Source organism: Sturnira hondurensis, unplaced genomic scaffold (assembly GCF_014824575.4).
Source record: "Sturnira hondurensis isolate 20B ecotype Veracruz unplaced genomic scaffold, ASM1482457v3 Scaffold0018097, whole genome shotgun sequence".
NCBI classification, from domain to species: Eukaryota; Metazoa; Chordata; class Mammalia; order Chiroptera; family Phyllostomidae; genus Sturnira; species Sturnira hondurensis.
The window spans coordinates 384,616-411,426 of NW_028090728.1; the positions used below are offsets into that span (position 1 = coordinate 384,616).

The 26,811-nt window shown below is 38.7% G+C and overlaps 2 protein-coding genes across 7 annotated transcripts in view; one reads left to right on the top strand and one right to left on the bottom strand.

Annotated features, from left to right (window-relative positions):
• Window positions 1–26,811, top strand: part of TTC19 (tetratricopeptide repeat domain 19) — a 37,065-nt gene that overhangs the window by 2,169 nt on the left and 8,085 nt on the right. The window contains exons 3-10 of one of the 3 annotated variants that reach the window (XM_037068887.1): window positions 141–251; window positions 671–709; window positions 1,469–1,525; window positions 1,843–1,904; window positions 3,766–3,860; window positions 11,852–12,006; window positions 13,431–13,593; window positions 14,331–14,765. In XM_037068887.1, coding sequence (XP_036924782.1) covers window positions 141–251; window positions 671–709; window positions 1,469–1,525; window positions 1,843–1,904; window positions 3,766–3,860; window positions 11,852–12,006; window positions 13,431–13,593; window positions 14,331–14,464 — 816 coding nt within the window. In that variant the 3' untranslated portion in view covers window positions 14,465–14,765. Of the gene's footprint in view, window positions 1–140; window positions 252–670; window positions 710–1,468; window positions 1,526–1,842; window positions 1,905–3,765; window positions 3,861–11,851; window positions 12,007–13,430; window positions 13,594–14,330; window positions 14,766–15,030; window positions 17,007–26,811 lie in introns of those variants that run through there. The other 2 variants (XM_037068885.1, XM_037068886.1) reach the window with 2 other exon arrangements.
• Window positions 17,236–26,811, bottom strand: part of NCOR1 (nuclear receptor corepressor 1) — a 229,829-nt gene continuing 220,253 nt past the window's right edge. For all 4 annotated transcript variants that reach the window (XM_037068881.1, XM_037068883.1, XM_037068884.1 and 1 more), the window contains exons 43-46: window positions 25,822–25,875; window positions 24,634–24,855; window positions 20,779–20,958; window positions 17,236–19,106 (exon numbers count right to left, since the gene is read on the bottom strand). In XM_037068881.1, the coding sequence (XP_036924776.1) occupies window positions 18,919–19,106; window positions 20,779–20,958; window positions 24,634–24,855; window positions 25,822–25,875 (644 nt within the window). In that variant the 3' untranslated portion in view covers window positions 17,236–18,918. The remainder of the gene's footprint in view (window positions 19,107–20,778; window positions 20,959–24,633; window positions 24,856–25,821; window positions 25,876–26,811) is intronic.

Here is a 26,811-nt window from a genome sequence, read left to right on the forward strand (position 1 = left end):
ACTGTAGGAATTCAGTAAATATGTGATAAATGAATGAATGGTTTCCTTCTGTGTATTGAGGTATATAGCCATATCTTCTGTCTGGTAGCACATGCATGTGCTTTCTTTACCTTTCATTTTCCATGTTTTTCTCTTTTCAGTTGAGCATCATGAAAGATGAGCCAGAAGAGGCTGAGCTAATTTTGCATGATGCACTTCGTCTTGCCTATCAGAGTGACAACAAGAAGGCCATCACTTACACTTATGACTTGGTAACTCATAATCTGAGCCACTGAGGAAGGGTAGCTGAGGGGGAAGAGTGCTTACTCTCCTGCCTGGCAAGAATGTAAAGCTCTTGGTTTTTGTTTTCACTTTTTCTTTTTGTTTCAATTTTTATTACACTTGGGGTGTCCCTTAGGAGAAGTTTTAATCCCAGACCAAAAAGAAACAATATCATTAACATTTGTTTCTTCAAGAATGAGTGGATCTGTGTTTCGTTTGACATCCACAAGGTATATGCAAGTATTTATTGTCATATTATTGCTGAACTTTGCTAGATTAGTGACATTTTTCTCTGAAAAAATTTTTTTTTAGCAGATAAAAGCAAAAAGGAGTCTTTGGCTTAAAGGTTTTGAAATAAGTAGCAACACAGTGCTCTAAACTGAAAAACAAATCTGTAATTTGCTTTCAGATGGCCAATTTAGCATTTATACGGGGTCAGCTTGAAAATGTAAGTAAATCACTTTCTAATATCTTGAATTTATGAAGGATTAGTTTCATGGGAATGCTATTAGTAAGGGTACAGGCTAAGCCCCTATAACAAAGAGACCTCAAAATAGAGTGACTCACATGTGAAGGAGGTGTGTTTTTTTTAATGCATTAGTCCAGATGTCATTAAACACTGAAGAGGCCTGTGTACCTTTGTTCCATGCAGTGGTCCAAAAGCCCGGGTTCCTTCTTAGATGTGTCCTCATCTGCATAGACGAGTTGACTTACCTCCAGCTTGCAGGAAGGAAGAAAGAGAGGATGGAGGGCAAGCAGTTTCCTTATAAAATATGATTTAAAAAATTTTCACATTCCTTCTGCATGCATCTTTTGGCCAACCTATCGTATGACCTATTCCTAACTGCAAAAGAGGCTGGCCTATTAAAAATTGAGATTCTGTAACTGAAAAGATGGGAAGGAGAGGGAATATTAGAGAATAGTTTGTAGTCTCTGCCACAGTAGATTTAGAGGAGAAGTTAATTTCTAAAGTTTCTGCTTATCACAGACTAGTTTTTAAGGTTCACAGAGGATGTGGGGTCCAGGTCTTTTTTATCTGTTTTCCCATCACAAGGATACTTTTCTCTGTGTGTATGTGAATGTGAGTGTGTGTGTGCTGGGTTTAATTAAGAATAATGCATCAGACTAGTACTTAGAATCCAGCCAGAGTTATATAGAGAGTGTGGCCCAAGCAAGTAAAAGAGAAATCTTTTCCTTATGGTTTTAGGCAGAAAAACTTTTTAAAGCAGCAATGAGTTACCTGCTTGGAGGGGGCATGCAACAGGTAAGGACATTATCTAGGATTGGACCCTCACTAAAGAAGGTTTCAAAATAGTCCTGCGTTCTGAAAAAAACTCCACCCAGCCCCCAACATTTGCTTTGGCCAAAAAAAGGTAGATTTTCCCACCTAGGACTTGTATAAAAACTGATCTTTCACTCATGCAAAAGAATGGTAGCTGAGGAATTCACAGTTGCCTAATTCTTCTAAAAAGATAAAGACTATGGCTTTCAGGCCAAAGTCAACTTAAAGGTTGATCTGAAATATTCCATGAGGAATTTTTGCTTGTCATGTATTTCCTTCATTTCTCTTTTTCCCAACAGGAAGACAATGCAATCATTGAAATATCTCTAAAGTTGGCTAGTATCTATGCTGCTCAGAATAGGTGAGTACAGTCAGAATCTAGGTGTGGCGGCAGATGGAGCAGGACTGCAGGCAGAAAACACTTTGACCCTTGGATGTTATATAATTTTCATTTACCTAATAATTATCCGGATCTCAAAAAAACTGGTGTCACAATCAAAGTGTTCCCTTCCCTTGTCTTTGAAATCTTCAGTCTTTCCCAGTTTTGCCCCTGCTATTTCTGTTTGGCCTGCTGAGTGGGGCATATAGCCCTCAACTGTGGCTGCACAGTGACCAAGCTAATCAGGGAAATTATAGTTAGAACTTCAGTTTAGCTCTTCCTAGAGAGGAGGGAGCAACTAAAAGCTACTAGGGATAGTAAGCTTTGAAGAAACAATTTTGACAGTATTAGCAAACGAGAAAGTTCACTGGCAAGTGAAGCCTGGTGCTTTTCGTTCTTTCTAAGTGTAGATCAAAGAAAAACCACTTAGGGTGTAAGCAGAGAACTCTAGAGAGTTACATTTTGGGGTGAGTTTATAGGAAGACCTAAGACAAGCTTTTTCTTACATTGTTAATTGCCACAGAAGCTGAGTCCTGGAGGTTTGGAATGATCTCAGGCCTGGTGCTATAGATTGAGTGTTCACTGAGGTAAGGGGCCCTGACTCTGGTCCCTGCTGCCCTGTTCACCAGCTCTCTCATTCTCAGCAGGAGCAGCTGAGTCTCCTGACACTTGTTTGGATACTCGATAGGCCAGAGCTGCTGAGGGCGTTTGACCTCAAGTCTGTTTTGGAGCTGTGAAGTTGACCCATCCGAGGAAGCATTCCAGCCGAGATCAGTCTCCCTTGGAGGAGTTAGATGTTCAAGGGGTGTGACCTCCTGGGAAGAGAAGAAGCCCAAAGCTGATAACACTGAAGAAGGAGACAAAGTCATTGTCTTGTAGGGGTGAAAACTTGTGTAGAAGCCACTAATAATTTGTAAATTACTCTGTACTCAAGAGTGATTTTTGGTTTGTTTTATTAAGACAAGCATAAGACTAGAAGTTTATAGACACTTTGACTAGGGGCATCTTGTGGCCAGCCTCCCCTGCTCTGTGTCATGGCTGGGTACTAAGCCATGTCTGCCAAGGTGTAGGCCTGGGGAAGCTTCTGTTCTTTTGGGAACAGAGCAGAACAGTAGGGTCATCTGTTATCCCTGGCAAGGCGCCAGAGGAGAGGGAGTGAGCTTTGTAGTGCTGCTTCTGGTAAGAAACTGGAGCCAAACAGCAAGAACCAGGATTGAGCTTCTGGATGGAGAGGGAATTTCCACCATGTTTCTGTGCATGTCTTTACAGAAACCAGCAGTGGACGCTTGCTCTATCCAGAGTCAGTCTGCCTGTTTCTTGGGTGAGGACACAAGGGCTAGAGGGTCCAGGGCTAGAGTCAGGCTAAATGCCTTCTAGTGCCATTTCTGTAGGAGAAACTTGCATCAGAGACCAACAGCTTGGAAGAAGTATAAAGGTAATAAACGTCTCCAGGAGTTGTATGAGGCCATCAGGCCCAGGCCCCTGGGGCATGCAGGGTGGCTTCAGCCTCCATTTGTGGTGTTACTCTGAGCAGGCGCAGGCTTCCAAGGGGGAGAAGTGAACTCATTCAGAGCTGTTAGAGGGAGAGGACAGAGGCTGCTGGTTGTGTGGGTTACAAAACTACGGCTGTGGTCATAGTTTTGTCTTAAGTTATATTACATGGGTGACTTGGGAAAAACACAACTTTTGAGAAAGGGCAGATTGACATTGCTCAGAGACTTGAAACAAAATTTCTCTTTCCACTTTACTTTCTTGATAATAACGAAACCATAGCTGGGGAAATGAGGATAAAAAAAGAGTTTGTGAAAAAACAAATAACAGATTGCCGATCTTTGCTTTACAGACACGAATTTGCTCTTGCTGGCTATGAATTCTGCATTTCAACTCTAGAGGAAAAAATTGAAAGAGAAAAGGAAATAGCAGAAGACATTCTGTCAGGTAGGGAAATCTGGCTGTTTACTGGACATTGCCCGAAAGGGCTTCACCGTCAGTCTGTGGAAAAGGGAATTGGGGGACAGAAAGTCATCTATTTGGGAAATTAAGTGGCTATTTTTAAGGCCTCAGCAGAGGATTTGGAATAAGATATTTTGGTTAAATGACTTAACCACTGTTTTTTTAACCCCTTGGTTATATGTTCAAAATTTATTTGTTGACTTTTATTATATATGACCTCTGGAAAATTGAGGAGCAGAAGGGGAAGCTTCCACTACCAGTCATAATTCTAATTAATTGCCTTTGGTCCCAGATGAGAAACACCAAGTTACATGGTTTTGCAACTCACCGTCAGTGTGGAGGGAAGAGCGTAAAGAGTTAAGCTAGGAATAGAAAGGGATGGGCAGGAAGCTCTCCAGCTCTAAACCATTTGGGTTTTTTAATATGTTTTGAAATATTGGGAGTTTTCAGACTTGACATTCCTTCTTTCATTCTCTTATTTCACACTTACTCTATGCCAAGAGCTCACAAGATGTTGAAGGTATAGCAGTCAACTGTTGTCTCTAAAGCAATGAGTATGCCTTGAAAGAGTTGTCTGTACTCAGTTGCCTTCCAGTTTTCTCTTGAGCAGAACCCATTTTTTCCATCACTCTACTAAAGCTCTTTTTATGAAGCTTACCAGTTCTCATTCCTTATCTTCCCTGCTGTCCTCATTAGCAGCTCTGACCCAGATGATCACTGTCTCCTGTTGGAAACGTGGACACCTCCCTGGTTCTTTGCCTTCCCCTTCACCACTCTTTGAAGTTAGCAGACCTCAGGGCTGTCTTTGGCCCTCTTCTCGTTTTCTCTCTGCCTCATACCCTGGAAGGTAACATTTAAGCTCCATAACTTTAATATCAGTTTTACACCTTCAGCCCCAACTTGCACATGAACTGCAAATTTGTGGGTAAGATTGTCTACCTGACATCTTGAATTTCTAAATGGTCACCTCACACTGACCGTGTCTGAAACAAACATGGTTTTGGCTATTCACAAATTTGTTTCTCTACCAAGCCTCAGTTTAATAAGTGATACCACCATTCACCTAGTTGCTTTGGCCAAGAACCTAAGAATCATCTATGATTTCTTCCTCGTTTCTTATATGTCATTCACCAACAAATTATATTGTATCAACTATCAAAACATCCCCTTTCAGACCATGCCTCATCCCATCCTCTCACCCTGCTGCTTTGGTCCAGGCCATTGCTGTCTCTTGCCTGGACACCTATAATAATGTCTCACAGGTTTTCCTGCCTCCCTTCATTCCCTCACCCAGTCTCTTTGTGCAGTAGGCAAGGTGATCTTTTAAGAAACCAGTGCTTTTCCATCACCTGTAAAACAAATTCAGAATCTCTGTGTGGACCTATAAGGCCCTACATAATCTGACCCCTAACTGCCACTTCTACATCATCTTTTGCTCTCCGTCCGCTTATTCTGTATTCACCACACAAGTCTTTCTTGCTCTTGTTGTTCATTTCAAGCTCAGTGCTGTCTCCAGCCCTTTTTCCTTGCTGTTCCCTCTGCCTGGCATGTTCTCTTGTACCTTCGCATGGCTGGCTCTCTTCATTTAGTTCTGCGCTCAGGTATCACTTCCTCAGGCAGCTTACCCTGATGAAGCCTGTCATCTCTTCCCACTTTATCATTCATTCCTTATTCACACTTAAAAGCAGGTCTGTGTTGTGTGCTTGTTTTTGTATTGCCACTAAAAGTATATTTTTGTTCAGGTGCTTTTTAGTATTTGTCTTCCCTATCAAAGAGTTCATCTGTTTCATTAACTGCTATATCCTTAGTACCTAGAGCTGTGCCTGGCACATAATTGAGGCTCAGTAATTGTTGAATGGAAGAATAAATGACTCACCAAAACAAGTGAAATTTTCTGTGCAGTGTGGAGTGCTTTGAGGAAGTTCACAAAAGATGTAAAAACAAATCTGACTGTCCATACCCTTGCTGCCTTTCATTCGTTGCATCCACTATAGACAGTTTCTTAAGACTAAAATTTTCAGATTCTAAAAGTAATACTAGTGCATTGAAGAAAATTTGGAAAACCATTAAGAATAAACATCATCTGTAATCACACTACTACTTTTTGTTGTATATCTCTGTAAGTTTGCTTTTGCCCTATGCTATTTACATTTGAAGAAACATATTAGGAATCATACTATATATACTATTTGTAGCCTAATTTTTCAAAATTTAGTGATATATTTCACATAAATGACTTATACAATATGACTTGTACCAGTCTTTAATCTTTTTGGGATAGGATAGGAATTATTTTCTTTGCTTTTGTTAATTTGTAATGAATATTGAGTAGCTGTTTTATCCCAGCTATTATTCTAGGATTTGCAGAGGCAAGTGAGGCAACAGTCCCTCCTCTTTCAGAACTTAGTACTTAGGAAGGCATTTTCCAGCGTTGGAATCAGATATTTACCCATTTTTCATTCTAATTTTTCTTTATTTCTATAGAGATAGTCTATCACCATTATGTACCTACGAATTAAGCATATGCTTGGTTTTCTCTTGGGGTTTTCCATTTAGATTATTCATCTGATGAAATATTTATAACAGTATACATTGCTTGAATTATTAATATATGGTATTACATGTTTGAACTATATGGTAATACAGCTGCTACTCACAAATGCTACTTTCTTTCCTTTTTATTGAATTTATTGGTGTGATACTGGTTAACAAAATTATACAGGTTTCAGGTGCACAATTCTATAACACATCATCTGTACTATGTATTCCGTGTTCACTACCCCAAGTTCACAAATGCTACTTTTGCAAAATTTTTCCTATTTTTATTTTCACATGAATTTGAAATTATTTTGTCAAGTCCCCAAGTGCTTTTAGACTGAATTATTAGATTTGCATTATATTGATGTTAGTTTGAGGAGCTTGATATCTAAATAAATAAGTTACCATTGATTACAAATAGCAGAGAATGTCAAATTAAGTTAAACAGTAATGACACTTAACCTCTTGTAACTGGCAAGTGTGCAGAAGGTGCTGGGCTGCTGGGCCAGTTGGTGTGTGTATTGCTAAGGTAGGATGGAGGTCCTGCAGGGCTGTCTCTTCCCTCCCCTCCTCACTGGCACTCTCTGGGTGTTGGTCTTCTGGTCATCCCACCCCCCGCCGCCCCTCCTGAGGTCAGAAAGTGACCATACAAGGTCCCAGGCCTCTCACCCAGAAATATCCACTTCTGGAGGAAAAGGAGATTTCTTTGTTTCTTAAAGAATGCAGGTCATCTTTTCTGGAAGTCCACAGGTAGATTTATTCTTCCTTCTCATTGACGAGAAGGGTTTCTTGGTATTTCTAACCCAGTCTTTGGGCAGAGAAATGGGATTACCATGATTGGCTAAAACTGGTCAGAATCCATCCCCAACAGCTGGTAGAAATCCCCTCTGCTTGAAAGGAGTGGATACTGGGACAAACTGCAGCATGCTATCAAAGAAGTCCCTTACTACACTGTTTGTGCAATATTGAGTCTTCCCATTGAGGAACATGATGTGGTTCTTGCTTCCAGATTCATTCACATAGATTTAACATCTGTTTAATTACCTTTGATTCCAAGTGGATACTTGACTAAACTATTTGCTTTTCATTTGATGTATTCACACTGTTTCTAGATATGTAATTATACATTTGGGAAATCATGAGAATTGTTTCCTTTTAGATGTACTTCTGTGTCTCTCCCCCTTCCCCCATTAAATTTAGTTCATTGGCAATAATGGCAGAACAACCTTGAATGATAGTGGTGATGGACAACTTTGTCTTATAATCTAGCTTGGTAACAACTGTATGAACAGATGTATTATCATATATCTATAGCAAACCAGGCTTGCTAGTAATTGGTTAATTGTTCAGTTTACTGCTAGATGTTTAATGCTGAGACTCTATGTAGAACTTTTGCATTTATTTTATGAGATCCATAGTTTATTGTGCTTGTTATCACAGGACTGTATTAATGTGATAAGATGAACTGAGATGCTTTCTATATATTGTTTGGGAATAGGTATGGGGTTTACATAGGAATGCTCTATTCCTTCAGAGTTATGGGGTCTATGAAACCATATGGACCACATCTTTAGGGTTGATTATCTGGCAACTTTTTTTCTTCCTTCCTCAATTACTCATACATTTGTTTCTTCCATTTTTCTTGATTTGATTTCAGTAGCTAGGAAAGTGCCAAGAACACAGTGTTAATAATATCTGTTGAATAAGTAAATGAGTGGGTAAAAGGATTTTGGAAAGCTGTATTTTCCTAGAAGAACCTTTCTTATGAGATTATACTTTAAAAGCATAACTCACAGTATTCTCTATGTACTTGAGAACATATCCTTTCCCAGTTTTTAATTTTACAGTTATTTCTTCTAAGAGATTTTTCCCCCATTGATTCCTTCCCCTTCCTTTCCTTGAGCTGAAATGTTCATTCATTTTTATATTTTAATCAAAACATTTCTGGAAAGTTGAAGTATTTTTGGTGGCAGATTTCGTTGCATGAGGGCTTAAAGTCTGAGTTCAAAATCTGGCTCTTACACTCACTTACTAGTGTGACTGTATGTAAGTTACTTATCTCGGTTTCCTCATCAATAAAATAATAGTAGAACCTGCCTTACAGAGTTGTTTTAGGAATTAAATGCTATAGGACTGTGACTAGTGTTAATTAAATACTATGTGAAAGTTTGCTGGAATGTGATAATGTAATTTATTAAATGAGTTACCTTTTCTATATTATGTTACCAGTTTCAGTTTATGAAGGATCATCCTGATTATTTTATTCAGTTTTTCCTTGTCAGTTTTGTTAATATTTTCAAAAAGAGCCAATTGGTGGTTTCATTTTCTATATTGTTTTACCATTTCATTTATTTCCACTCTTAATCTTTATTATGTCTTCTTCTGCTTGCTTTGTCTTCTTCTGCTTGCTTTGGGTTTATTTTGCCCTTTTTCTAGTGTATCAGGTGGAAGATTAGGTTATTGATTTAAGATCTTTCTAGTATATATAGGTATTCACAAGTATAAATTTCTCCACTGCATCTACACATAATGTTTTTTTGTGTTCCCATTTTCATGTCTCAAATTATTTTCTATTGTTAGGATATTTTGGAGTATGTTGATGAATTTCCATATATATGTGCATTCCTCAAATTTTCATCTGATGTTGATTTCTGAGTTCATTCTCTTGTGGTCAGAGAACATGTTCTGATGATTTCAGTCTTTTATTGAGACTTACTTTACAGCCCAATATATGGTTTTTCCTGGAGAATGTTGCATGTGCATTTGAGAGGAAAGTATATTGTTATTTATTGTTGGGTGATATCCATTATGTGTAGTGGGATTCTAGTTTTGCCCAGGTTTTGATGATTTTGTTGTTCTAGGCATAATTTTTATTTTTGTGATCTTTACACATGTATCTATGCTGTTTAAACAGTCCTAGATATATCTTCATTGAAGAGATATATGTATATATATCATTGAAGGTATCTTCATTGAAGATAAGTATCTTCATTATCTCTTCATCAGAAAGTTTTTTGTCCTATTTGTCACAAATTTAATTTTACATTGTTGACTATATCTTGCCTTTTTAACTTTCTTAGTCATTTGCTGTATATCTTTTTACAAGGCTTTGTAGAAGGCTTTGTTTAGATTTAAAAGAAATACCATTGTCCTGAGATAATTTTAAAACCTATTTATATTAGTACTAAAAGTGATGTTTGGCCTAATTGTTGCATTTTAAAAATGTTTTCTATTTTTGTTATTTCTTTTGTTTTCAGGTCCTTATACCCCTACAGGGATGTATTCCTCACTAAATCTCGATTTATGTGTTTTGAAAAGAAGGCATACACATGGTTTTCAGTTCTGTTAAGGCAAACCTAAAAGTTTCTTCCAAACATACTTGACTCAGAAAAAAAACATTTGTTTTCAGTTTCTTCTGTAAGATGAGTACAATTTAACATTCACCATTCCCCTTCCCCATGTGTCTTTTATTCTGTGACCTAGAATTTTAAATTTTTAAATGATTTGGAGAACATTCATTTGTTGTTCCACTTATTTATGCACTTGTGTGTGCCCTGACCTGGGGTGAATCAGGACAATGCTCCACCCAACTGAGCTATTGTACCTAGTATTTATTTTTTAATGTGGTAAGAGATGGCAATATAATTTTTTCTTCCCTTATGGACAGGTTTTAGCTTGGAACTGTTTTATTAGCCTATCCTTTTCTTACTGATTTGTAATGACAGCTCTGTTGAGTTTTCATAGATCAACGGAGTGACTGTTTAATTCTATTAATTTTTAGTTTCATTACTGGTATGTATACCTTTTCCATATTTGGTTCAGTACCTTTTTTTTATTCATTCAACCAGTCAGTCAAGAAGTACAATTGAATGCCTGTTATATGCCAGACACATTACTGGGCACTGAGATACAGCTGTAAGTAAAACAGTCACTGCCTCTTAAGAGCTTGATCTGTGTTCTCCAGTTCTACAAGGCATTTTGGTGCTTTTACCAGACGTTGTGTACTCAGTTTTGTGTGTCAAGAAGTGCTATATCATTGCAACCTTTATTATTCAGAAAAATGGGTCTTTAAAATTGTTCTTGAAATTTGGTTTGTGACTTTGCATTTCAGGATTCAAATGGCCTGTGGTTTCTTACTATATTGTTTGGGGTTTTTTTTGTACCTTAAAACTTTCTTATTGGCCCTAGACTTTGTTTGTTGGCCCTAAATTTTGTTTGTTGTTAACTCATTCTACTCCAGGTCTTATTTTCACATGTATATGCTAAATATTAGTTTCAAATTAAAATATTATTCCATATTTTAGTCAATGTGTGGACTCAATTAAGAGGGGAAAAGTTTGTCATTTAATTGGGTGTTGCAATATTGACCAAATATATATTTCTCATGGGTATTTATTTGGTCTTTGTCCACAGTTCCTGGCTCCCAAGCCCTTGGAATTTCTTAAGTGTTGTGAGTAACCTAGATGCCTTTTGTTATGTTGATGAGGCAACTTTTGGAAAACACCTAAGCAATAAGGCTTTTAGTCAGTGCAGCCAATCTTGTGATTAGAGGTTTGGAACTTTTCAGTCACACCCAGTTGACCTCCAGGAGAGGGAGAGGGGCTGGAGGTTGAACCAGTTGCCAATGGTCAGTGTTTAATGTCACACCTGTGGGATGAAGTCTCCATAAAACTGAAATGACAGTTTGTAGCACATCTGGGTTGGTGAACTTACGGGACAGTTGCGCACCTGGTGAGAGCATGGAAGCTCCTCAACCCTTTCTACTGCCTTGCCCAGTGCCTCTGTGTCTGGCTGTTCTTGAGTTATATCCTTTTATAGTAAACCAGTAATCAAGTAACATGTTTCTCTGAGTTCTGTGAACCTCTGATTTGTAGCCAGTCAGAAGTACAGGGGAATGCAGGGGGGGAAATGGGACAACTGTAATGACATAATCAAAATATATTTTAGAAAAGTAGTACAGGTCAACAATCTGGTCTTGCAATTGGCATCTTGAGTTGGAGGGGGTAGATGGAAATTTGTAGCTACTCTGTCCGAAGCACAGGTAACAAGCTGGATTTGTGACTGGTGTCTAAAGTTGGGGAGGGAGAAGGGCAGTCTTGTAGGACTGAACCATCAACCTGTGGAATCTGATGCTAGCTATAGGTAGATGGTGTCAGAAGCGAGTTGAATTCTTGGATACCTGGCTGTTGCTGAGAATTGCTAGTTGGTGTCAGGGACCCTATACCTGCTTACACGCAAGTTGGAACTGGTTTCAGGAACCGATTTAGATGTTAATCCACTTCTATTGTCAGGCTGAGTATTTACGTGACATGAAATGTTCAGGGGTCCTATAGTGTTAAATATCTGTGGGTCTTGGTAAAAAAAAATGTTTAGGGTAGGCTGGCCAGTTTCTATACTCTACTTGCTATATCACAGCAATGCTCTTGTTTCCTTTTTAGTGGATGAGAAAGCCAATACCTGCCTCCTCCTTGGCATGTGTTTAGATGCCTATGCTCGCTACCTTCTGTTGTCCAAGTATCCATCACAGGCACAAAGGATATATGAAAAAGCTTTGCATATTTCTGAAGAAATACTAGGAGAAACACACCCGCAGGTAAGCGAGGAAAACAGAGGTTTCAGAATTTATAGGTGTTCAGTGCCACACTTTTTGGGAATAGTCAGCAGATGGTCCCCCACACACCCTCCTCCTCATGCCCCTAGTCCAATCATTTTCTTGCCACCACCCCTAACTACTTGTTTTGGAAAGGTTTTGAGACTGCTGATCAATTACTGGATCTGTCCAAACATTTGGAATGAGTATCAGTTCACACATCAGAACAACCTTTCTAAAAGGCAGGTATAGCTAGGCACCTGTGTGCTTCTGGGCTTCAGAGTACACGGCGCTCTGTATTTTAGAATATTGAGTCTTATTAGGAACACCTAAACTCCTGAAGGTCCTTGCCTCCCTCTCCCCACAGGTAAAATGATAGGAAAGTGGGGAAGAGGAAGAGATACTGCATTAAAAACCACAGACAGAATTTAAACACAGTGTGCAAAATTGCTGTTAGAACACTAAACACATTGAATTGAATTGAAATAATCTTTTTGCCTCTTCTTCCAAATTGTTTATAGAGGTAACAGGTGGATCACTTTGTGAATGCTTGGTATTAGCAACAAAGGAGACAAAAATTTTAACTGGAACGAACATTTCCCAAGCCTGGGGTAGATAAGTTGGGTGAGTTTTGGGTTATGAATTATCTTCAGGAAAGGGATGTGTAGGACTTTTCCTAGAGTCCTGTAATGGAATATTACTAAGGAATAATAAGACAAACCTCTCTTAGTACCAACATTTAAAAACCTCTTAATGGGAGTTATCCTAAAGTGGATGATGTACTTCTTGATGCACGTCAGGGTCACTAACTAGAATGACACTACACTAGAGTAGGGCTCCAGGGGCCGGCTTTTTAAGATTGCCAAAACTGAGCCCTGGCTGGTGTAGCTCAGTAGATTGAGCACGGGCCTGCGAACCAGAGGATCGCGGTTCAATTCCCAGTCAGGGCACATGCCTGGGTTGCAGGCTGGTTCCTTGCAGGCCAACTACCAGCAGGGGATGCACGAAAGGCAACCATACATTGATGTTTCTCCCCCTCTCTCCTTCCCCTCTAAATATAAATAAATAAATAAAATCTTAAAAAAAAAAAAAGATTGCCAAAACTTAAATGGAGTATTCTAGCTTTGTGCTGTTATTTTTCATGTTTCTAATATGATAATTAGTTATATTAATAAATAATGTTTAATCTGTTCTCTAGTTTCTGGATTTGTATCATTTTTCAGAGGGTCAAACTAATGCTGTAAATTATACACTGTGAATGCTAGAGGTACATACTTGTTATAGGCTGATATCCCTCCCCTTTTGTGGAGTGATAGGAAAGATGAAATTTTAAGTGTATATTCAGTTTATAAAACTCCAAATTGACATTAAATCTGTGTAGGTGCTTTTTTTTTTTTTAAGCTCCCTGTGTTTTCTTCCTTGTGTAGACCATTGTGCTGATGAGTGACCTGGCTACCAGCCTGGATGCACAAGGCTACTTGGATGAGGCCTGTTTTTACATACAGAAGGCATCAGATCTGGCAAGACAAACAGAACATCCTGAGCTACACATGGTGCTCAGTAATCTGGCTGCAATTCTGATGCACAGAGGTAGGGAGCTGTGACATTTTGACTGACTTGCTTTAGGTAGGAAGGGGTGCTACTGGATTTATAAATCATGAAATGGTATTTTGGGAGGGCAATGCTGGGCAGTGAGGAAGCTATACAGTTAAAACTTAATTAGAGTCCTCTAATTTAAAAGGCTGGCTGAATAATACAAAAAAGGATGTATGTTTGGCTGAAATGCCATTGTGCTCAGTTTACTTAACTGCTATAGTCCTGCCGCAGCTTGTTGAACCACATCATTGTAGAGAAAACTTTGCGATGACAGTGCTTCGTTTCTGTAATGCTTTACAGATTTCTAAATGTTTTCACACGTATAACTGAGTATGTTCTTAACAGTGGAATTATAAAGCTGCTAAGATGGAATATCAGTGTGACAGACAGACAATGCTATAATACTCAGGGCCTCAACCTACAACTTCCAGAAACCAGGAGTGGCAGGTCCTTTTTCAGCATTAGGGAAGTTCTTGGCCAGTGGAGTAAGGGCCCCAGGGGTGTGTTGGCACAGTCAGGAGTCCTAGAGCACTCACCAGGGTAAGTTCCCTGCACCAGCTTACAACCTTTCACAGTCAGCTTGTCACCTGGGGATGAAATGAGGCAGGACCGGCCTGTTACTTATTAAGTACATGATAACTTAGGTGTGTATTAAACTAGTGCTTTCTCTTCAGAATCAGTTTGAAACACTTTTTCTTATTATGTTCTCCCTTCTCTCTGGGTTATTTTAGAACGATATGCACAAGCAAAAGAGATCTACCAGGAAGCACTGAAGCAAGCAGAGCTGAAAAGGGATGAGGTTTCTATACAGCACATTAGGGAAGAATTGGCTGAGCTGTCAAGAAAAAGTAGATCTTTGACTTAAATTTATCAAACTCTAAATCCCTTTTTGTTTTAGGGAATTTCCAGTAACAGCTTATAATTCCAGTCTCAGTAGCACCCAAATCAGTGGCTTAAATCAACGATTCTCACCCAGTGTGCCGCGAGAATTTTTAAAACGGGCACTATCTGCCTGTTTAATCAGGGTCACTGACCTCTTTCCCTTAGACTGTGAAATTAAAAAATGGCAACAGCCAACACAACAATAGCTGACTGGTGTGAATAAGTCAAAAACCTACATTTTTTGTCAGGTTGGTGAAAAATAAATTTTTTGGTATGCTGCAGAATTGTAGTAGTTGGTTTATGTGTGCCATGAGATGAAAAAGGGTCGAAAATCACTGCCTTAAATCCTTTGTCCTTGATAATTTCTCAGTTTAGACTCAGTGAAAGAGAAGTTAATACACTGCCACTTTGGTTTTTTAAAGGCAAGTCAGCTTTTACCCCAACTAATTCTGACTTCTGAGGATGTCAGGTGGTGCCCTCAGGGGTAGCAAAGGTTTTGGTCTATTGATTTGTTGCCATCTTTTCTATTATTTTATCAACATCTGGCAGACCAGAGCTACCTGTCTCATGGGAAAAGGGGAATTATGGTGAGTTATTTCTCTTACTATGTATTTCATGAAGCACAGTATGGGATTGAATGCATAGAGGAGGAGGGACAGTAACATCCTTGTTGTCAAATCTGAGCATTCCACTTCCTTTGCAACCCAGGTTATGGAACGGTCACCTGAGGAGCTCTTTCAAGAAATATATGCCTAGGCTGTACCCCAAACCCTTCCTCCTCAGGGTAGGGCCCTACAAGTAGGGTTTAAAACCTGCCCAGTAGTGCCGATATGTAAACCAGGTATAGAAGAATCACTGACCTGGATCCTAGTCCTGGTGTTCTGAATTTGGGTCTCAGTATCCTCATTTTTAAAGTAGGGAACAAACAAGTGGCCGCAGGAGATGGTATATGATCAAATTACCTTAAATGAATAGACTGCCATGCTGAAAGAGCTTTATCATTTTTTCCTCAGTGTCTAGAAAATGTGTACAGATACTCCTCAACTTACTATGGAGTTATATCCTGATAAACTCATCATAAGTTGAAAATACTGTAAGTCCACAATGCTTCAGTACACCTAACCTACTGAACATCAGCTTAGCCTAGCTGGTTTCTACTGAGCACATATTGCTTTTGCAACATTGTAAAGCTGAAACTTTAAGTCGAACCACTGTTAAGTAGGGACTGTAAGTATGAGACTCATAGATGAGTATTTTTACCTTTGCAGTCTCACAGAGAGACATTTGCAAGGGAAAGGCAATTTCTCTAAGTACCGTGAAGAAACCCTGTTACTATTGGTGCTGTGAGTGGGAATGATAAACTGATATTTTTGGTTCCTGTATACATACCAGAAGAATCCTTTCATAATAAAAGAGAGGCTCTATCACAATATTTTACATATTCCATACTCTGGGTTTCTCATAAAAAGTAACTTACTGAAGACTTAATAAAAATACTAGAAACCCTGAGGTCCAGATCCTCAGGGATTAGACTAAAACTGCAATTTGGTATTTTACAAATACAAATTTCTTCCCAGTGTTTAAGTTCATCTATTATATGCATTTACCACTCAGCTAATTCCTTTAATCATCTTAACTCAGAGAGACCAACTGTAATATAAATCAGACTTAAGTTCAGTGCAGCCCATTCTTAATTTATTGGTGATTTTAAAAAAGTTATTGTCAACTACTCACCTTCTGCACTGAGAATGTTTCTACCTTTTCACAACTGCAGGGGTTACTGAAAGTTAGGTTTTTCACTTCAGGTTTTATTTAAGAATTTTTGATCCTCCACAATGATTCCAGCTTGTGGTCCTGGTGATGGAAAAACTAGGAGTTTTCAGAAAGATAGTTTCTTCATGTGGGTGTTCTCATTCAAGTCATTTGCAATGTTGTAAAAACAAGGTAGCAAAGCAGGAGGGCCAACCCATTTACTCATCATCTACTAGCTGCTCAGGGCATATTTTTAAATCAGAATCACTCAGCATACTGAAATTAAAGTATTATGAAACTTTCAGTTACAAACATGCATTGGAAATCAGGCTGTCAGAATATTTCTATGAACAGTTTTGGGAAGACTTTAAATTAGGTCTGGGTGCTAAGAATTCACGCATAAAGATGTAGCTTCAGAACACTGAAACCTCAGCCTGCAAAGAAGGCTATACCGTGATTTACAGCTGACTTCAACAAGTCATCACTCACTCCCGTGTGGTGCTTGTTGCTTTCAATCGTGCTGAGGTGGCCCTTCGTCCCTCCTGGGTTTGTTCCATAGGTAAGGCATGTGTGAATTCTGTCCTTTTCATTGTTCTGAACCAAGCAATAGTACTGGATTTTATCTCCCAGTCTGAAACCTCTTCTCTAGATGAGGTGATGGTAGATGAAATAACACATGCACTGTGGTAAGGTTTGGGTGAGGGATTAACAAGCTACTCATTTGGGGGCCTTCAAGTGGAACTGCAAAAGTATCAGGTTAGGCTCTGATTTGACATGTTCTCAAAAAATATTCTGATTTGGAAGAGGTTAAGAAAAATAAGGGTCATAAGGAAAATACCATCATAATGTCTTTTAGGTCAGTTGACAATATAAATTATTAATGATGTCAGCACCCAAAAAATGTTAGCAGAACGCTATTATGTAGAACATTGTTATTGTTGTTTCATTCTCATTAAAATGTGATGATATATATTAATAATAAAGTGATTCCAACTTTCCAAGTAGTAGGAATCTGATCGCTAAAATCTGATCTAAAGTTTATTTTGAGGACCTCAAGTATACAAGAGTGGAATAGTAACAGGAGGGAAGGCTTTAACTTCAGGCAAATATAAGTTTATAGCCTATCTTTGTCACTTATTTAACTCTATGGGCAAAGTGCTGAACCTGTGCCCTTACCTGTGTTATGGGGACTGGACACCATTGCTACTGGGTGATGTGAAGGTTGCAATCACACACACGAGACACTTCACAAAGAAGGCAGTCAGTGGTCACCATAGATCTGTTTTCTTTAGAGGCTTGAGTACTTTTGTTAAAAAGTTTAGGTCTATTTAAAAGTCTGTAAAGTGCTGATTTTTACCATCCTGAGAGACCTCTATTTCTCCCCCTTCTAAATCAGTGGCATTCTCCCAAAACTGTTTAACATCTATATGCTACAGCAGGAAGCTTCAGTGCTAAGTTATGTGGGGAAAAAATCTAAAAATTCAAAAAGCAGTAATTAAGGAAGGATAAAATTGACCCTCTAGTACCATAATCAGTTTAAAATTCAGTCTTACATTATTTGCTCCTTGAGATTCAGTGAAATGAAAACATTCTGCAATAAACTCTTGCCAACCAGGAATCAAAAGTGAGAGGAAGCACTGGCACACAGAGAAGGGGGAAAGACTCAGAAGGTTCAGGATATGCAGCACAAAGTGACTGTAAGTGACTTAGGCTCTATACAAATCATTATCTTCTAACTCAGCCAATAATATATAATAAAACTAAATAAAAGTGTAAGTTTTTCCCTTGAGACCTGAGACAGCAAGAGCCTTAAATCATAATCTACTATACCCATGGAGAGGGTAGTCAAATTCATTTCAAAGCAAAAGCTTCATTATGCTGCATCAAATGCAGGATAAAAAGAATACTTAGGGGCATGGTTAAGTTACAGTGTGCATTACAGTGAGGTATGCCTCAAAAAAGCCTTTAAAAAACTGAACTATAACATACCCATGCAGTAACAGTTTTTAAGTGCTAATAAAAAAAAATTTAGGCCTGCACTGGAAATTTACAATATGGTAGAATTTTGTTTCTTCTACCTTTTGACCATAACATGTCAATATACAGCTTTTGTGACAGGGTCTGGTTAAAAATCTTAACATTTCCACAAGATTTTAAATATCATCTGGGAACCTGAATTTAGAGGAAACAATAGAATAAAAGTACAATGTCCATGACAGCCAACACTATGTAACTGGTCTGTTTGAGGTTGTTTAGAAGGCAAGAGTTAAAAAGATAGACAAAAGGATTTTTAAAAATTACCCCCAAAGTTGATGCTGACTTGAACATAAGTACACCAGATACTACAGCAAGGGGAACCACTGCAAAAGATAATCTATTTACAGAAGAGTGACTTAAAGACATTATGGTTTTCTTTACAGATGTAAGAACAAGAATTGTCCACTTTTAAAAAATTCAGCCTTCTGCTATTACAATACACTGAACTGCCTGTATCAAAAGCAGTTTTTCTTCATTTCTCTCTGCATTTCCATCATTTCATCAATCCATGGTCCAGGCTCTCCTGAAAAGTCTCTGGGCATAAGTCATGGGAGGGCAGGTTTTTGACCTGCAATTAAAAGTAAAACCAGCAGAAAGTAGATCCCTCACCCACATCCTGGCCCCACCAAGACCCCCTTTCTGTGCAGTTCAGTCATCACTATCTGACAGCGTCTCATACTGTGCCGAGAGCAGTGGGGCTGGCTCTCGCTCCCAGATCCTGTTCTGCTGGTGAGGAGCTGCTGGGTTCACAGAAGAGGAGACGCATGCAATCGGTGTTGGTGGTGTACTGCTGAGCATCCGCATGGTCAGAGGGTTATAAGGAAACTGAGTTGACCCTGGAAAAATAAAAATTAGGTTCTCATTGTCATGAGCATAGTTGCTGTTTCACCCAACTTTCACTGGAGGGAGGAGGACAAGGTTATACTGAAATCATCTTGTGAAACTAAGCAAAATGAAACAATTTAGAAAGGCCAAGGTTTCACCACATAAACAGTAGCCAGTGATAATGCAACAGTCAGTCTAGACAGGACAAATAAAACAAACAAACAAACATATGAGGTGAGGGTTGCTGAACCCAGAAATGAAAGCTCAGGCCTGGATTTTTAGTTGTTAAGTCTGGAACTAGGTGTTCCATAGAGAATCTAAGTAGAACGATTGGATATTATGCTCTAACCAAAAGACTCTGGTTGTACTAAGAACTTCTTGACTCAAAGATAAATTCAGGGTATAGTTCTCACAGGATGACAGAGAAAAATACCAGGAATTTCAGCAGATCAAGGGGCAGCAGGATGCATGTCACCTGCTGGATCTCACTGGCTAGGTTTAATAAATGTACAATATTTAGAAGGAGGATACATAAACCTAATGACAACACTGCTACCAGATGTCAATTTCTAGATTATTTCACTGTCCCCAGAAAGCCTCCTATAGCTTAAGAAACTCTAACAGGAAACATATTTTACCAAGTGATTTCATGAGTAGTTTATTAATTCCTTCCCTAAAAGACATTTGAGAACAATCACTGATCTAGGCTATAAGTTTTCAAACGTATATAACTATTTTACATGTGGTATGAGAATTTTAGAAACCAAAAAGCCTTAAATTATGCTGATATAATATCCATGTGAAATTTATATGTCTTAAGAAGGGGGGAAATTTCAGATTTTTCTGTGGACATATATGTATATTTAACCCCTAAGAAAAGTTTGACTTATAATTCTCTGAAAATTTAAATCCACAGCAAATATCCACATTTCTTTTTTATAAAAATGAGAGAAGTCTGTTCTTTCTTAAGACTGCATTATGTTTAAAAAGCTTACAGACAGGTACAAAATGGAAAGCATTTACTGAATATCCTAGATATTTTCATCAGTGTGTATAAACTTAGTGAACCTAAAGAGAGAGTGGCTTTTTAAACTATTCTTCCCATTTCTGACTTTGATGTTCTAGTGTTCCCTAAGAACCTTTTAGAGGGGTGCCTAACCTTTTGGTGTCTCTGGGCCACACAGTAAATACATTGTGGTACGTAAAAACAGAATCTCATAATGTTTTACATAAATTTATGATTTTATATTGGGCAGCATTCGCAGCCATCCTGAGCTGCATGCAGCCCGTGGGCTGTGGGTTGGACGCCCTGTATGAAGGGGGAAGGTGAAGCTGCTGTGGAAGTGGCACTTTACATTTAGATTAAGTTCATAGAAGAACTGAAACCACAGACTTAGTTGTTTTGCAAACAGCAGACGCTGGCTACTGGCATAATACAGAAGAGGGGGAGTGGATGAAATATTTTTTCATAATTCTTCCTTTGTTCATGGTAATCAGACTCTGCATTCTTAAGTTTTTTAAGGTTATACGTATTCAATTTCTATTATGGAAAGTAAACCTATTGATGATACAGTAATGGAAATAACAGTTTTACAAGCAAAGTTTCTGATTGTCAGAAAGAAGTACTAACCAAGGCATTAAGATCAACTACTTTAAGACTAATTTTCTAGCAGAGCCCCTCACCCGTTGAGGAGGGCCTGTCTTCCCAGGCCCATCCAGGCGTCTGCCTGTGGTAATCCCCTTCGGAATGCACAGAGGAGACTGAAGAGGGTCTCTCAGTTCCCAGGTAGCCTTGCCCAGGGATAGGAGATTTAGATTTCCTGCTGTTTGACTTGCTGATCAGCTTTGGTTTGCACACTCCTCCTAAAAGTGAAATAAATTATTAATTGTTCATCTATGGTAATTATGTTCTCAACTTGAAAACCTACCAAAACACTGACAGTTACATAATGCTTAAATGAAAGAAGAACCTAGATCCTACTATCCAAGGAAGGAAAAATATTTAAAAGAAAGCCAAAATATACTTACGGCACTAAAGCAAAAAAGGGGTAGGTCCTCTTGCTATAAACTTAAAAACATATAACCAAGGAACTAAAATTTGCAGAATATTTCTTTCCTGGCCTTGGGGCACAAAAACTGCTAAGGAAATTGGAGCAGGGTGACAAAATTCTTAAATCTGCACTACCTCCTCCCCCACCAATTTACAGAGAAACATATAGCAGAGTTGTTACACTGCCCGGAGGAGAGAGGTCAAAGGAAAAAACCTAGACCAGAAAACCCTTCTTTGCACTACTGGGCCTCATCAGAAGGAAAAGGTGCTTCCTATACTGTACTGAAGAAAAACTTCAAAATACATGAATCCAGTTTATTTAAAAACTTGATAAGCCGAGAACGAGGATAAAAGGCTTAGGAAACAAAATACAGCAAGGATCAGCCCAGATATAATAAAAAGGAATTGTAAGTATAAAGGAAAAAACTGAGATACAGGGAAAGCAACAGAAAGAGATCAAGATAACAAATAATTAGGACAAAGACTATACAGCAAAAAGATAACCATTTCTGAAAAAGAGAGAGCCTAACCAAAGAAACAAAATAACTTAAGAGGAACACTTACTTCCCTGAGTAAAAACATCCCCCTGAAAATGCAGATGTTCTCCTGTGATCAGGAAAATCTGATACAGAATGATGAATACTAATACACGCTGATGGTTAATTTATTAAATTGAGGAAAAAGGGATTCTTTAGACAGAAAAATTGTCATCCATCAAAAGTAGGGGATGGGGGTAGGGGAGAAACATCTAGCCTTATTTCCTATATGACAGTGAGTGCCAGAAAAAAAAAGCAAATCTTGTTTTGATAAAAGTATGTGTTAAGAAAATTATAACCTGCCATGCTGTTGTTTCAAATATAAAGGCAACAACAAAAAAATTTCTGGAGCATTAGATTTCTTGGAATTCAATATCCTTTGTAAGAAAACAGAGTGTGAAAACCTTACCAAAAAGAAATGCCAAAATAAAAATATCATACAACCAGGATAATTATAATTGTCTAATACTCACTAATATTATAACCTTGAAATACACACACACTTAAAAAATCATTAAAAATTGGAATGCAAGAGCAGAAAGGGGAAGACAAAGCTCATCTTTCAGAGCAGGAAGTGAATCCATATTGTCCTAAAATTAATGTGTATAGGTAAAACAGTATTTCTAATCTCTACCTTTTTTTTTAACCTTAGTGCAGTCTTTTGCTTGACAATAACAGGAGAATTAAACCTGAAATAATGCTGACCTTCAGGTAAATTATTTCATTGTTTATGCTTTATATATATATATATATATTTTATTGATTCTGCCATTACAGTTGTTCTATTCCCCCCCTTCATTCCCCTCCACCCGCACACTCCCTCCCCCACCATTCTCCCCCCCCTTAGTTTATAACCACATGTCTCAAGTCCTTTAGATTCTATATTTTCCCTACTATTCTTGCCCTCCCCCCTATCTATTTTCTACCTACTGTCTATGCCATTTTCTGTACCTTCTCCCCCCTTCTCCTCCTCCCACTCCCCTCTTGCTAACCCTCCATGTGTTCTTCATTTCTATGGTTCCACTCCTGATCTAGCTGTCCTCTTGGTTTGCTTTTGTTTTAGGTGTGGTTGTTAATAACTGTGAGTTTGCTGTCCTTTCACTGTTCCTATTTTTCATCTTTTTCTTATATAAGTCTCTTTAGCATTTTATATAATAAGGGCTTGTTGATGAACTCCTTGAACTTGACCTTATCTGAGAAGCACTTTATCTGTCCTTCCATTCTAAATGAAAGTTTTGCTGGATAAAGCAATCTTGGCTGTAGGTCTTTGGATTTCATGACTTGGAATACTTCTTTCCAGCCCCTTCTTGCCTGTAAGGTCTCTTTTGAGAAATCCGCTGACAGTCTGATGGGTACTCCTTTGTAGGTGACTGTCCCCTTATCTCTTGCTGCTTCTAGGATTCTCTCCTTCATTTTAATCTTGGCTAATGTAATTATGATGTGCCTTGGTGTGTTCCTTCTTGGGTCCAACTTCTTTGGGACTCTCTGAGCTTCCTGGATTTCCTGGAAGTCTATTTCCTTTGCCAGACTGGGGAAGTTCTCCTTTATTATTTGTTCAAATAAGTTTTCCACTCATGGCTGTTTCTTTCCCCCTTCTGGTACCCCTATAATCCGGATGTTGGAACGTTTAAAGATGTCCTGGAGGTTCCTAAGCCTCTCCTCGTTTTTTTGAATTCTCGTTTCTTCATTCTTTTCTGGTTGGATGTTTCGTTCTTCCTTCTCGTCCATTCCATTGATTTGAGTCCCAGTTTCCTTTCCATAACTATTGGTTTCCTGTGCATCTCCCTTCATTTCAATTAGCCTTAATATGTTCCTCTAATCAACCAGTTCTGTGAGCATCCTGATGACCAGTGTTTTGAACTGTGCATCTGAGAGGTTTGCTATTTCTTTTTTGCTTAGAGTTATGGGCTCTGGGGCTTTGAGTTCTTCTTGAGCCATCTTTTGAACTGTTCGTGCCTGTTACATATCAGGATCGGAGCCCTATGTGTTCACCAGAGCAGGACAACTCAGTCACTGGGTTGTGATGCTGTATGTGGGGGCGGGGTCAAAGAGGAGCAATGGTGGCCCCTCTGCCGCTTCCTGCCACTGTGGCCGCAGCTGCCACTGTCACCCGGGGCCTCGTGTTTTGTCCCACTGCACATGAGTGTGCCACCGCTGTTAGCCCTCCACCACTGGGTTCGCCCGCTGGGTCCTGTGCAGTCCGTCTCACAGTGCGCGAATGTGTGACCGCAGTCAGTCTGCCCCGCACCCCAACTGGGTCCACAGTGCCTGTGTGCCTGGGTCGGGGGATCTTTCCTGCCCGACCCTGCTCTGCTGCTGGCTCCGCCTCTCTTACCGTCCCAGTTGAATGGTTCGTTGTTGTCGGACTTCCGTATAATTCAGTTTTCTGTTCTTTGGCTGTGTCTTTGTTCTCCAAACCTTTGTTGTATTCAAACTTGGTTGTGGGAGAAGGCACAGTGTTTCCACCTATGTCTCCATCTTGGCGGAAGTCCCATTGTTTATCCTTTTATGTGTGTCTATCAGTGGACATGTCTGGAACAATGCTCATTCCTCAAACAATAGCACAATCTTTCTGGATAATATGATCCCTGAAGGGTTTTTTTCCTCTTTTTTCTCCTTACTCTTTCTTACAGAATAAAATTCTTTTATTCTGAGCCTATCATTTTTATTACAATAGTCACTTTTATTCAAAAGCAGAATATGAAATTGTACTTGTATTACAATTATATACAGACAGATAAGGACTAGAAAACAAATGTGGGAGGGTGACATTCTGGGTGAAAAATTTTTGTCCATATTAATGTCTGTTCATGCCACTAAAATGAGTAGCTTAAAAAAACTTTTTTTGAAGTAACCAAAACCCTCAGGTTATTCTGAATACAAAAGTGAGTAGTTGGCTGTTGGCTTTTTCTTGAGAAAGCAAACAGAAGAACATGAGAAAGAAAACCTTACCTGAGTGAGGCGATGGGTCCTCCTCTTCTCTCCGTGTTTCACCACTGGTCATGATAGAAGTGTTGGCACCACCAGGCACTACTCCCACAGGCTGGGACATGACAATGCCATGGTCCTCCACCTTGTCATCAAAGCTTCCCATGAGAGCCTTCCTGATGATGTCTTCTAGACCAAGGTTACTGGCAGGATCAGCAAAAGAATGACCTCTAGCGCTAACTGAGCCTGAAGAGATAACCATAACATTTCTGCTTATTTCTGAGAGGTCGATCAGGAAACAAATAAATAGACTACATACAGTCCTTTGGTTCACTGGATACACACAACACAATGCTACTTCGGTACTTGTCATTGTTTCATTCCAGAACTCATGCTGAGTGCCAAAACCAATGAGTACCAAATGATGAAGTATTTTCTCTTTCGGGGTGGCATCATGACTCATACAAGTTCTAGCAAGTGCGATGAGTCCTGAGCAAGCGCCCAGTGCTGAAACTTTTTTTTTTTTTTTTGCCAAAATATGATTAAAAGGTTTGATGAGTTCTGAGGCTGACAAGTACCAGGTATGACTGGTATGACTGTACCTGGCAAGCTACATAAAAACACTGGTAAGAGCCTACATAAATACCATATAAATTCACCATAATGCAAGGAAATTTTTTTTCTTTTGAATCAGTCACCCACTTGTGTTAAATTTACTAAAACAGTTTTCTTCTATTTTCAGTTTCCTAGTTTCTGCACTATTAATAGTTTTGCTTCTCTTTGTTCACTTATCTTTCTAACATGTATTTATTGAATCTCAATTTACTATTTAAAAAATTCTCACTCAAGAACATGCTTATTGCTTTGAGAGGGAATGAAAGAAGGAGAGGGAGGGAAGCATCATTGTAACAGAGACATCAATCTGTTGCCTTTCCTATGTGCCCCCCACCAGGGACTAAACTGCAAATCCAGGCATGTGCCCTGAGAATTGAACCCACAAAATGGGATGACACTTCAACCAAAGGATCCACACAGGCCAGGGCTTAATTCGCTTTTTATTGATACTATCTCCCTGATTAAGTTAGGAGCTTTTATTAATTTTTCTGTACTGGAGTAGTACCCCAACTATGCAGTCAGTACTCAATATATATCTGTTGGATTGACTGCTACCCTACCGATTTCATATTGCTAATAATATATTTTGAACCTTACCTGAGGTAGTGACTGCTGGCAGATTAAAGATCTCAGTTCCTGGTTGAGCAGCTGCTGTATTTAAATAGTCAAGTTAATTGAGATGTGGTAATCATGGACTTAAGGAGAGATTAAGTCTCAAAAAAAATTCTATAATAAAATTAACCAATTTTTCATGACCTCAACTTTATATTTTACCCATTAATATAAAGTGAAATAAATAATATTTTTTTAAAGAAACAAAATCAGAAAATAAAATATTGGGTGAGGTGGAAAATCAGAACAGGACTAATATAACCCAGAGGAAAAAAAGAAACTTTTCACTAGAGAAACACAAAAGGAAGAAATTGGTCTAAAAACAGGAATCCAGGCTATTTAGAAGAGAAAGCTTGTATTCGAAGATGACCCCTACAAAAATAGAAACAGGTTTGAGGCAACCTGAGATTAGATCAAGGGCAAAGACAGCTTAATGAATAGTATGAAAATGACCTTGTGTTTCTCTACCATGGTTAACTGGAAACTACTCATAGGTTACCAGGTTAAGACAAAGATTCTGCATGTTGTTTCTTTTCATTCCTGCCAACTGAAGAATCTTAATCTGTATAGTTTGAATGACAGCAACTGGGGACTATCTATAAAGCCAGAAATAGAAGGAATTTGGGGACATAAATGGTGTTTTTCATCATGTCTTCCAACTTTATGTAGACAGTATAAAAAAGGAAGAATATAAGAAGTGGGTGTTTAAACAAATGATGTTCCAAAGATTATATTTTAGATGAGACCACAGAAAGATGGATTCTTACCTAGGGATGAAACCTAGGTGAAGATGGGGAGTACATGTGCCTAGAAATGAACTTTCTTCATCAGGGAAACTTTAAACTGGCAAGAGGAGAAAAATCTTCAAGAACTATAAAATAATAACTATAATGACAATCTCCTTACTTATGTAACACTCAACCTGAAATAACATAAGTTTATGGGACAGGACTTATTCATTTTGTTGAATCATAA